The sequence below is a fragment of the Corapipo altera genome, unplaced genomic scaffold (assembly GCF_003945725.1).
Source record: "Corapipo altera isolate COAL_440 unplaced genomic scaffold, ASM394572v1 0, whole genome shotgun sequence".
NCBI classification, from domain to species: Eukaryota; Metazoa; Chordata; class Aves; order Passeriformes; family Pipridae; genus Corapipo; species Corapipo altera.
The window spans coordinates 17855185-17867932 of record NW_020884872.1 but is presented as its reverse complement, the minus strand read 5'-3'; the positions used below and the strand labels follow the sequence as shown (position 1 = coordinate 17867932).

At 39.8% G+C, this 12748-nt stretch overlaps 1 protein-coding gene across 4 annotated transcripts; it reads left to right on the top strand.

The window, feature by feature from the left end:
- Window positions 1-1661: 1661 nt before the first annotated feature.
- Window positions 1662-12570, top strand: RAB9A (RAB9A, member RAS oncogene family). 4 transcript variants are annotated; one of them, XM_027638663.1, is made up of 3 exons: window positions 5217-5916; window positions 6850-6882; window positions 9731-12570. In XM_027638663.1, the coding sequence occupies exon 3, from the start codon at window positions 9765-9767 to the stop codon at window positions 10368-10370; it is 606 nt and encodes a 201-aa protein (XP_027494464.1). In that variant the 5' UTR covers window positions 5217-5916; window positions 6850-6882; window positions 9731-9764; the 3' UTR covers window positions 10371-12570. The 4 variants fall into 4 exon arrangements, with proteins under 4 accessions (XP_027494489.1, XP_027494481.1, XP_027494472.1 ...); XM_027638688.1 differs by lacking the exons at window positions 5217-5916; window positions 6850-6882 and adding an exon at window positions 1662-1809; XM_027638680.1 differs by lacking the exons at window positions 5217-5916; window positions 6850-6882 and adding an exon at window positions 1663-1814.
- Window positions 12571-12748: the final 178 nt, after the last annotated feature.

The window sequence follows — 12748 nt, the reverse complement described above, 5'->3', positions numbered from 1 at the left end:
GCAGCCTTCCAGGACCTAAAAGGGGCTTATAATAAAGATGGGGACAGACATTTTAGCAAGGCCTGTTGCAGTAGGACAAGAGGTAACAGTTTTAAACTAAAGGAGCCTAGATTCAGACTGGACAAACTGACTATATTCAGACTACGAATATGATTGTTACAATGAGGGTTGTGAAACACTGGAACAGGTTGCCCAGAGAGCTGGTAGGTGCCCTATTCCTGGAAACATTCAAGATCAGACTGGATGGGGCTCTGAGCAACCTGACCTAGTTAAAGATATCCCTGCTTACTGCAGGGGGATTGGACTAGATGACCTTAAAAATGTGTTTCTAAATTTCCTTAAATATGTCCAAGTGTCTGAGAACCAATGTTGTCTCAAAACAAAAACATGGTAGCTCCACCCCACAAGGCATGAAGTGAAAATAGAGTAATTATTTCTTCCACTTCTAAATGAAGAATTTTTTCTTTTAAAATCACAAAATAATGCCATTACTGATCAGAACTTTTATGTCTTAGAATTATCTTAATTTAAAGAGTCCATTTTTCTACCTCTCCAGTACTTAATTGTGTTTTGTTTTAGTACTGAATGAAAGCAGATCCCAGGAATAAAGTACTTGAAAATTTTCGAAGTCTAGCTTTGTTAAATAAGAATGGATCTCGTGTCATCAGATTTGCCTCTGGCATGAACTGCCTTTTAATAATCCTGCTCCTGTCAATAGGAGACATCTCTTTTTGATGGCACTGAGATCTTGTTTTCCACTCCTTGGGCCATGTTGTAGGTCTGATCCAAAAAAACCCGACTCTGCCAAGTGGCAATTCCAGTCTGATTGCATCTCCCTTATGATCGGAAGCATGTGATGACTGTTTGAGCTAATGGGTGTACTGTCACCACCTATTCCTCTTGATGATGTGGGAACCTCTTTAATTTCTGCTCTTTTCATTTTAATTATATTTTGCCCTATCCTCGTGGTGAGTTGTAGGAGCACAGAAAATACTATCACCAGCTTCTTTAGCCTTTTTTCCCATGATCTTGTTTAAACAGTCAAGTCATTGTTATTCTGAATTACTACAGGGAAAAAAAAAAGTGCCTGGCTACTCTTTTTAAATAGTGTGCTTTGTATTTCGATGAATTCTTTCATTAACACAAGTATAGTTTCCAATGTTTCAGCTTGTAAAGTGAAGCTGCCTTACAGTCGCGAGTTTGCTTGCCTGGGGTCCTTAATGCGGAGCACAGTGAGACTACAAGGGTTGGACTTGATGATCTTAGAGGTCGGGTTTCCAACCCTGCCTTTAATAAATAACTCTGACCTCCAAATGGTTTTAGGCGTTTTAGGGTTTAATGATGCAGAGCGTTCTGGAGCAAGTAAGTGTTATCTGTTTCCAGCAGAACGGTGGGCCGCTCTCAGACGTCACACGATAGTGATGGATGAGAGGTATGGCCCCCGACAGGCCCAGCCGTGCCGTGCGCTGGCTGTGGGCACAGCCATAGCCATTCCCATTTCCCATTCCCTCTGCCATCGCCGCCTCCCGCAGCGCCGGGCTCAGCAGACGCCTCAAGCTGGGGGCGGGGCCTCTGTGCCGGCGGGCGGGGCCGTGCGCTCGCGGCGCGGATCACGTGACGGTGGCCCCGCCCCTGCCCTGTCCGCCATGTTCCCTCCTCGCCCAGCGCCCGGCGGTGGCGCAGCCCGGGAGCGGGATCGGGCCCCGGACCGGCGGCAGGAGCAGGCACAGCCCCTTCCTGCGGGCAGGGATCGGCTTCCCCAGCGCGCCCGCGAGCGGCGGCAGTCCCCTTCCCGCGGCCTGGAGCCCAGTGAGGTTGCGTTCTTTTCCTTCCTCTCGCCGCCGCGGTCCCCGCTCGCTCCCCCGGCGCTGTCCGTGCTCCCGGGCGCTCCCCGTGGCTCCCTGGCGCGCCTGGGGAGCGGGAGGGCAGCCCCGGCCGGGGCCGCGGTGGGAGAGGGCCCCGTGCGCTCCCCGGGGCCGGTGCGGGTGGCGGGGAATGTGGTGTGTTCCGGGATCCCGTGACTCCAGGACAGGCGGTGGCTCCTCTGGGACGCGGCTCCTGGTAGGCGGTTCCCAGCCGGCTCCGGCCCGGCAGCGCTTCCTCAGCACTGATAAGAATCTCTGATCTGTCAGGGTGAAGCTCAGTTTCGTACCTGTGTCCTCAACACGTTTCAGATCGGAAAAAGAAGAAATATTAGAGCTCTCTTGATCACCTTTTCTCACTGCTGTGTACTTGGAATGGGCTTCCCACGGGGGCGGTGGGGTCAGCGACCCTGGAGGTGTTTAAGGAAGGACTGGACGTGGCACCGAGTGGTGTGCCATAATCTGCTTGAGATGGTGGTGTTCGGTCGTAGGCTGGACGATCTTCGAGGTGTTTTCCAGTCTAATCGATTCTGTGATTCTGTGCTGAAGAGGGACAGAACTGCTCGGGGGGCCCTTGGGTTTCAGTTCTTCTTTTTTGAACCAGAGGCTCGATCCAGCCCCTCTACGGGGCCTGTGGAGTTTCCAGTGGTGGCAGGTGGCTGTGCGGGCTCAGGTGTGGGATGACTGGGGAGGGTAGGAGTAGAGATAGGGCACGATGGGCGAATCGTTTACGTCTGGGTGGTTAGTGGGCAGTGCAAGTGATTCCGTATTGCATCTGACACTTGTGCAAAACGATTGAGTGGATAACAGAAGAGTGCAGAAAAACTAGTTCTAAGAACCTCTGTGAGTGGCCTTTATAGCAAGGTTACATGTAACGAGCTACGTAGGGAGCACTTAATTTTTATTAACTTGGGTGGGATAGGCAAGTAGGGGATTTCTTGGCTAAATTTTGGTCAGGAATTAAAACACTTGTCTGCAGTTAGCTGTTATGCAGCCTCCCGTCCTACATGTTGTTTTCCTTCTTGTCCACAATAATTTACAGCTATACTAAATAAGCATGTGGGTTTTATTTGTCTTTACTTTTAAACTGTTGTGCAACACTGAGGTTGTCAGTGCTTGCTTTTTTTAGAGCAAGGGTTGTTTTGCATGGCTGGGGTTTTTTGGTGTAGGTGGGTTTTTTTATCTTTATGATTTTTTTTTTCTATTTTTCCATGACTTTATAGTAGCTTATCAGGTAACAAGCTGTAATGGCAGACTGGAGAGAGAGCTGTTTCTCAGACATACCCAAAATACTTTTATTTCCAGAGAAACCTGTCCAAAGGATTGTACAGCTATATCTGTGTTTCATACCAACATCAAATTTATAATGAACTCTTCTTTTCCTCTGTCTTCTTTCAGGTTGTATGGAGCTCTGTTCACTGTCTTAATTTTAGTAACACCTTTTCTGTAAAGTTAAAAAGTGACAGTGTGTAGTAAAAAACCCCAAAACTCTAGCAGTCCTTGTTTTGCTTTTCAGTGCTCAAACCAACCTTCCATTTCCTTAAGTTAAAAATATGTGCAGAGAGTCAAATAAGATATTTAGATTTCAAGCTTTGTTTTATTTTGTGTCAATTTAGTAATAAATCACGAGAAACAGATTTTTCAGCTCCTTAGGACTGGAATTTTACATAAACATTTCACAATGAATAAAACCTTCCCAGCAGAAAGGTTTGTAAGAAGTCCTTAGGGTTGTTTTTTTTGTTTGTTTGTTTTTTTAAAATAATGTTCATTCTCCTTGGTGTTTTGTTTTTTTTTCATTCTCTACAGAGCAGACAGTGTGTTGGCCTGGTACAGTATAACCCACTTAAGGCCTTAGGGATGGGCTTTCGTCACATAGTTATACTGGGAAGAATATGAATGTACAATGTAGCCTGGCCAAGAGAGGCTGCTATTACTAAGATTCCTTGAAGGAAAAGGGATACTAATGCAAGAGAGTAAGACGAGCACATATGAGCAGAAATAATTGTTGGATAAGTTATTGAAAGAGTGGAAGAAGTAACAGAGAAGTAGGTTGCAAGGAGAATGTCAAATAGCTGATGCATTGTTAGAAATGTTGGACCAAGAGCAGCAGCACTGAAGGGTGTTTTGAAGTTGGCTGCAAGTAATAGAATATTTAAGTTGGAAGATGCTTAACTGTGAGCTGCTGAGAAATGTCAGCTCTGATTAAATCCCAGGAAATAATAGTTTGCTCATTCTACTTCAACCTGGGGAATGATGTAGGAATTGAAGCCAGGTCTCTGCAAGATTAAACTGGCAGAGGTGTAAGTGTGTTTCTCCTGACAAGTTTTGCTGATTGACTTTGTGGCTAGATAGAAGTTAGAATAAAAGAAGTGATTCTGGCAGTAGGTACTGGGATGATGTCATGATCCAAGGGTTATGGGGACTGCCCCTCGCCTGCTGCTTCATTCATAGTCCTGAGTCATGCCAGGCAACTGTTTGAACTACAGTCCTGAACTACGTAGGAGTTAAAAACAAGCTTATAAAGAAACCGCTAAATACAACTTTTTTAGTATCCAAATGAGTGGCAACAGCTGTATATCAGTTCAGTTTGGGTTGGGTTCATACTAGAAATTACGAATAAATTCTAGTGATATTCTCGTGTTAGATAAAGCATGTCTAGGCTGCTTAAAATAGAGGCAATTTTCAGATAACCTGCCAGCAAATTCTTAAACATCTCTCTGAAAGAAAACACGGACTATCTTCATAGGAAGGAAGACTTGCAAAGAGATTTAGGACTTTGATAGGTGGAGCTGAATGATTGAAGGGCTTGCAGGTTCCGGAGAACTAGGCAGCTGACAGGTGGCTGTCAGTAAAGGGGTGTTCCTGATCCACAGCTGTTACATCAGTGCCCTGTGGAGGGGAGGGTCAATTTGGAGGCTGAATAATGTTTGTGCTTGTCACATATTCAAAAGTACAAAGCATGTAGCATCTTGACTTTGTATCTGGATGTTTTCCTTTGAATTGAGAGAAAATTCTTTCAAGGTCAAACAGACTTGTGGCCTCTTATGCATTAAAAAACCATTTTTGTGCCACTTTATTGGCCAGGGTGTAAACCACTGCCTCCTAAATACAAGAACAAGGATTGGCTAAGGGGAGAAAAGTCAGAAAATTTGCTTCTTTCCTTTCTTTTCAGATTCTTGGAAACTTGCAGATCTGCTATAAGCAACAAGTTTAGAGATGTAAAACCTCCACAAATAGTAAGTGTTGAAAACTACATAGTTTTGGATTGTGCCCCTTGTGCTGCAACTCTTGTAGTTCTTGGGACTTCTTTTCAGATATTTTACAGAGCAGCAATTAATGACTAATGAGGTAGTGAATTTACATTTCTATTGAAAGCTGAGTGTTTTCGTCAGTCAAAATACTTTAAGTGTTGGTATGTCTTTTTAAACTATTAATATCTGATGCCAGTGTTTAACAAAATAAGGTGGCTTAGCAAATAAAACTGTGAATAAGCTTCAAAGCTGAAATGGATATACTGTATATGTGTAAATTTGAGGATAGGAAGTTATGAAATAGGGTTAGTGTTTGCTGACATAACTTACGTGGAACTGCTAATTCTGCTTGTTTGTAACTTCAGCGGTCTTTTTCTTAAATCAAAGATGTCCCCTTCTTTCAATAAGTCTTGGCTTAAAGTGTATTAGGTTGTAATTAAACATGATTAGTTGGAACAAACTTGATTCTGTCTTACCTTATCCTTCTCCAAGTCAAATAGGTGTTCTCTAACAGCTCCAGTTAAAGGACAGTGTACTGTATATCTTCAAGAAAACCTTTGGGTTTAGTCTTGCTCTTGTGCAGCAGATGGTTGGTTCATCAGTGACCACTGAATGAAAATGCTGATTGAAATAAATTTCATTGCCTGTTTCCAAGGCAGAAAGTAGATACAAGTGGAAAAACAATAGTCTGGAAATTAGAGGTGTCCTTTACATCTATTTCCTCAAGAATGCTGAGGGAAGTCAGTGGTGGTATTTCAACAGATCCAGTTTTTGGTGTCTTATTGAAATAAGGGGGAGTGGAGGTGAGATATCAGTTCCTGTGTTTGTGTTTGACTGGATTTTTTCATGGTGTGCTGTGGTGGCTGCTATCAGTGTGGTGAAAGTGAAATTATAAATAGGTCCGATTGACTTGGTTTGCTTAATAGTTTATGTGGGGTTGTAGCTTGCTGACATCATAGATACAATGCAGTTACTGTGTTGGCAAACACTTTTTCCATAGAGAGAACTTAAATTCATCATTTGTCTTCAGCCTTCAGTACTCTGGTGTGAGCAGATCCTCCTTAATCTATGAGATTATTTTTGTAGTTAAAAAAGACAAGTCTGTAGACTAAGAAATAAGACAGTCTAGATGGATAGACTGGACAAGGCAGTGGTGTTTCACTAAGCTTTGAGGGGCTGAGAATCAAAGATTTTGTAATGCAAACTGATTTTTCTGAGGTCGCTTAGCATGTTGTCTTTAGTCTCGACAGCAAATATTTGGACTGATAATGGAAATGTTCGACTTGCAATTCATTTCACTGTTTAAAAGGGACATCCTGAAAGGCACAATTAATTTACTTTTTGTATTATGGCATATGATCATGTTAGAAATTATATTTAGTAGAAAATTGTCCCTGTTTTTAACAGGAATATTGAAGTCAGTGATTTAAGCGCTTGAGTCCTTCTAAGTAGGTGGAAGCAATTCAGAAATCATTATCAAAATGAACCTGAGTGGGGATGCTTTTTATTTATTTGCTCTGACTTTCTTTGAATATTGAAATGATAGAGGAACACGAGGGAAAATTCTTCTTGTTACAGACTCCTCTGTGTAGTAGGTTGAGACTACTTTTACTGTAAACTATTTGTGTAGCTCAGTAAGAAATAACTGGAACAAATAGTTACCTGTAATTCTGTCTTGCAGTTTCTGATGTACGAGCAGGTGCACATTAGGAATTAAGCTTTTGTTTTGTTTTCAGATGGTGAATGATGATTTAAACTGAACAATTAAGGTAATAAATCTTCAGAAACATGGTATCAGATGTTGACCATCCCTTCCAAAAATACTTTCAAAAATCGCATTATACAGATAAGTTCAAAGTATATAATAGGAAAAATTACATTAATTCTCCAAGTGTCTTAAGTATTTTATAGTTTACTTTGTTGAACTGAAAAACAATTACAAAAATTGAGCTCTTTAAAAATCTTATCTAAAGATGTGTAAGCAGAAAAAAAATGCAGCAGTCTACTGTGCTGGAAACTACCACTCTGGTTCAGCAGATACTCTAAATCACATAATCACTGAGGCTGCAGATGAGTCCCTTATATAGTAATAAAACTATAATTGTATAAAGACTTTGCTGCTTCCAAACAAAAATACGTCTTAATACTTTTAACATGCTTCTTTGCTGCTTCAGGTCCAGCTTGTAAGCACTTATTTAAATGACTGAATATATATTCCATTATTTTGTATTAAAAACTTGACAAAAACTTAAAAGCTAGCCTAGCATGACAGTTTCTGATTTGGAAGCTGAATGTTTTGAAAAGCAAGGTGTCCTGCAATATCCAGTTGAGATAGTTTTGGTTAGTCCTGGGAAGACTCTTTCTGTAGCCTTTGTGTGAAAGGACCAGTTTGTTCCAGTTGAAAAGACACTTTTAATAGTTTGTGGTTGGTGTGTAATTGTCTGCCCAGTAAAACTAATTTGATGGTCATCAGTCTCTTACACCTCACTGTAATGGCCCATATAGCTGGAATTGTGCAAAATAACTTTTGCAGGTTCTGGATGCATGAAAGTGCTAGATACTGTTAACACTTTCCTTACCTGTGTTTTGTTTAAAATGTGGCCTCATGGACAATTCTGTGATAATAACTGCCATTGTTTAAAATGCAGAAGCTAAAGAAACAAGTGCTTAGTACCAGTCAGAACTACTTAAGCCAGTTATTTATTCACATTGTGTCTTCTAGGGAGCTTCTGATTTCTGTAGGACAGAAAAAATAAATTATAACTTGTTCCCTACACTGGAGTGGAAGAACAGGAGAACATTCAGTACCCTCTGTTCTCATGAAAGCATTATTTATTAAGAAGCAGCTCCTATCTAATGGTGTAGCTTAGATAACTTATTCATTAACCAACAGTAGAAATGAGGGAGATAAATGAATACACAGGACCATTTTCAAGAGTTAAGCATGAATCTGTAACTCATATGCAGGCAGTCCAGTGACTCTGCTGAGGCTTTCACATACATTTAAATGTATGTATTCCTACCCTGAGCCATAGCAGTTATCCCCTAGCTCTCTGAAGGGTAAATGAACAATCTGTGTGTTGCTCCTATGCAGTTTTAACATTGTTGTGATACAAATCTGTACAAAATTAAGGATTTATAAATATTGTTATTAATTACACAATATGAATTAATTAAATTACTTGCTCTGACCAGATCTTTAATGGAAGCAGCCAGGTCCTTATATTTTGAAATTTCTTTGTGTTGAGGCTTCAAAGTATTCCTTCTGTCTTACTGTAGGTTGTGTCTAGCAAATAAACACTCAAAGATGGAAAGTCACTGATAAAAAAATTCCTGAAATTTCTCACTCCCAATGTAGGCCTTGATTGTAAGGCGGCATAGAGTCATATGACTCTCATGCCAGCTTGTGTCAGGTATTAATTCTAGAGTCATACTCTGTGGGTGATGTATATGCCAGTAACACTAATTACAACTAGCAAGACCACATTCCTTCCTTCAAAGGAAAGAGACAGACTAGGCAACTTATGACCCATTTCCATTTTAAATAGATGCTATTTTCAGAGAAGCCTGTTTGGTCTGAATACTTTGAGCTCTTTTACTATCAGGCAAGTTTAGAAGCAGCAGTTCTCCTCATACAGAAACTTAAGTTTGGGCTTGTTAAAATGAAACTTTACCCCCAAGCAATTAAAACACCATTTTACAGTATTAGATAAACACTGTGGAGGTGATGGCAAAGGTCGGGCTGGTACAAAGCACTGATGAGCAAACTACTTTAATGCTAGAGGTTTTGTGTTTTTTAAAATTTATTTTTTAAGTCTGACAGTTAAAAAGCCTTCATTGGTTGCCATCGCTGTGCTGGCAGCCAGGTTATTCCCTAGCACTTCCAGACTTTTTGACAGTTTTACTATGGGAAGTTGACACCTACTAACTGAACTGTCAGTGTAGGCTTGACCTCAGTATCTGGCATCTTGAGTACCATTGAAGTAGCAACAGTGGATTTGCTTTTGTAGGAGTTGTAATAGTATTCTGTTCATCAGTGCTGTTGTGCAGGGAGTAAACTATAAAATATTGAATGTTTGTCTACTGATATCTAGTCATATGACTTTTAAAATAAAATTACAGCATTTGCATTTGTTGTATAGATAACTGTGTTCCCAGTCAGTTGGTTTAGAATAACTTCGTTAATGAAGGTATTAGTTCAAGGCATGTGCTCTATAAAGTTTTCTCACTCCACTTTTTTTTCATGGATCTTTTTCAGTGAACATAAATGAATCATTGCACTTGTTAAATGTGATGTGATACTCCTTCTGCACAAAGGGGGGGGTGATTTGAAGAGTTTGGGGCTTTTAAGTGTTTTAAGTGACAGACCAGTAATTCATGCAGTGTACTGCTTAGACTGCCATGCAGATTGCAGTCTGTGGAAGAGACACCTCTTATACACGGTATTTTTGAGAGGATATTCTTATTGGAGTATCCAGACTTTACCTCTTTAGTGTATCCTTTTGCTTTTGTACATGAAACTTGATATTGGTGGACTTTTACACATTCTAGATATTTCTGTGTGCAAAATTTGCTGCTTACAACTTTCCTTTTTAATGATTTTCTTAATCTTTACAGGTCTAGGGAATCAGGAGGATCTTTTCCTGTAACAATGGCAGCAAAATCATCGCTCCTCAAAGTAATACTGCTGGGAGATGGTGGAGTTGGGAAGAGTTCGCTGATGAACAGATATGTCACCAACAAGTTTGATGCACAGCTGTTTCATACAATAGGTGTGGAATTCTTAAATAAAGAGTTGGAAGTCGATGGACATTTTGTTACAATGCAGATATGGGACACAGCAGGTCAGGAACGATTTAGGAGCTTGCGGACTCCTTTCTATAGAGGTTCTGACTGTTGCCTGCTAACCTTTAGTGTGGATGATTCTCAAAGCTTCCAAAACTTAAGCAACTGGAAGAAAGAATTCATTTACTATGCAGATGTCAAGGAGCCTGAAAGTTTCCCTTTTGTGATACTGGGTAACAAAGTTGATATTGATGAAAGGCAAGTGTCTACAGAAGAAGCCCAAGACTGGTGCAGGAATAATGGCAACCATCCCTATTTTGAAACCAGTGCAAAAGATGCCACTAATGTTGCAGCAGCCTTTGAAGAAGCTGTTAGAAGAGTTCTAGCCTCTGAAGATAGATCAGATCACTTTATTCAAACAGATACAGTAAACCTTCATCGGAAACCGAAACCCAGTTCATCTTGTTGTTGACTTAAATTTCTTTCTGCCAAATTACTGTTGACTAGCTTGCTCTATAAATGAATGGGGAAGGTGTACTAGATAAAATAACAAATGGGTTTCACTCTAATATTAAAATTGTAATATTCTGCTGCTTTCATGGGGGAGAAAAAAAAAATCTCCCTTCATGAGTGACCCGTTACTGAATTAGTGACACTTTCTGTTTAGGAAGATGTCAAGTAAAACCATAAGAATGTAATTTGCCAACTTTATTCAAATGATAAATACTTTTGAATATAATTAAAACTTGAAAGTTCTGGAAGCACTACTTTGGAGAAACTGTTCTGGAATTCAGGCACAAAGATACTTTTATATGTGTATATTTTTATGAAATCAGCATTCCACTTTTGTTTCATTAGACATCAGTTTCTTAACAATGCTAGATATTAAACTTCAGTCTCACTACATTCCTTTTGCTGTGAGTGGTACTTCATCTCTAAATATTATAAGTTAACATAAATTACCTCTAGGTCTTCTAATTACCTAATGTTACTGTAATTTGTGTAGGTTTTTAAGTAGGAAATAAATTTCCTACATATTTAATGTCCATTTTCTTTTCATTTACTCTTCTAATGCTGCACTAATTTTTCCAGCAGTTTAATTCAAAATACTGATGATTTTTACAGCTAACGTGTCTTTGCCTTAAGTCCATTCTAGCATGTTTCTGATCAATAAGGTGAAAAACTGAGCAACTTAAGTATAACCAACCATTTTTTGAAAAAGAAATGCTTTATTCAGTCAGCTTTAACAGCACTTGAAAGGATCCACATTATGACATTTTTTAGGAAAATTTTTAGTGTACACCCTTCAAGTTCCAAAGCTCTTGTTCCTGTTAACCTGAGCTATGAATGTGTTGACCAGTAATAACCTGCACTGTGAAACTAAGGATTGGCAATATGTAGAGAACTCAGGAAGCTCTTGACTCTAGAGTAGATTTTGACAGCTTTCAGCCTAATACAAGTATATAACTATAGATAGTGTTTGAGCTGAATTTGACCCTTACTTAAATTACTGTTTTAGGATATGGACTTGTACATTTAAGATAATACCTTTTATATTACTGAACTCATTTCATAATGATGAACAAGAGCAAATTCTATATTTAATGGACTCTTTTTTGCAGTCATGCAGACAAAACCACAGAAGGTAATTTGAGGCTTTCAGTTGCAGTCTGTGGTAGAATACGTGTATGAGAAATTGTTCAGTACTGGCCCTCACAGTAACCACTGTCCTTGCAGTAGCAAAACTGATAGTGCACTACTGCTTCCATCTGTAATCTGACTGCTAACAGGCACACATGTACACATCTTGTGGACTGAAAAAGGAAGTCTGAGGCCTGTAAGACAGGCCATGTTATTCATCAAACAACTGCCTTCTCTGCAGCAACTTTTTTGTTCCAGTAGAAAAGCCTTTATTGAGAATACGATACCAGCAAGCAGTTTCTCTTGAAGTATCTGATCAGTCTGTACCAGGTGTACTTATTTGGAAGTAAAGCTTGCAAAAACAAACCCTCTTTGTCGCTCTTAGTACACTTTTCTGAATGCATTGTATTCTTGCTTGAACCTGTCTAGGGCAACTTTACTCTGTAGATCTGCTACTCCTGCTTAAAAGTGACATCTTTTTACCTTTTGTGCATTTCTAAGGCTGATTCATTCTTGCAGTCCTGCATATACAGCAACAGAACTGTGTTTTAAGCTTCAGTCACTGAGCAGCTAAATATAAGTTGAACTGCTACTTCTGTTATGTTTAATTTCTAGTCAATGAATCAAGAGATCTGTGAAGGAAATCGTAGCTAAATGGTTCCTAATCTTAGGATGAGAGAGCAAAAAGCTTTAGAAATGAAGGTTGTTTGCATTAAGGGCTACTAAGCTAGTGACATGAAATTGTTGTAAAACTACTACCTTACTACTTAAAGCTTCCTTTAACATTCATTTTAGCAGAGATTAAGGTTGAAACAAAACAGGAGCTGAAGATACTGTGACTAGAGTATGTGACTATAGATATCCTTAATTTTTTCCTTTTAGCAATTTTATTTGAACGATGAGAACCATTGTGGTCTTTCTTGTGCCAAGGCATCCATCTGTGTCTTCCCATCTGTCCCCTTTCCATGTAACATCATGGTTACCAAGCCTCCATCTGAGAATTAGGTTTAATAAAGTTAAATAAAACATAATCCCATAGAAGTGTATTACTCATGCCCTGGGAGCTGTTGTACCACAACGTACACTAATCACGAAAGTGGCTGTAGTAAATAAGACAGTGTAGGGATTATGTTGAGGTCAGGAATTGGTCTCACAGGGAGACTACTGAGTACTTACAGAAGCAAAAGTCTTATAACAAGCAGTTATAGG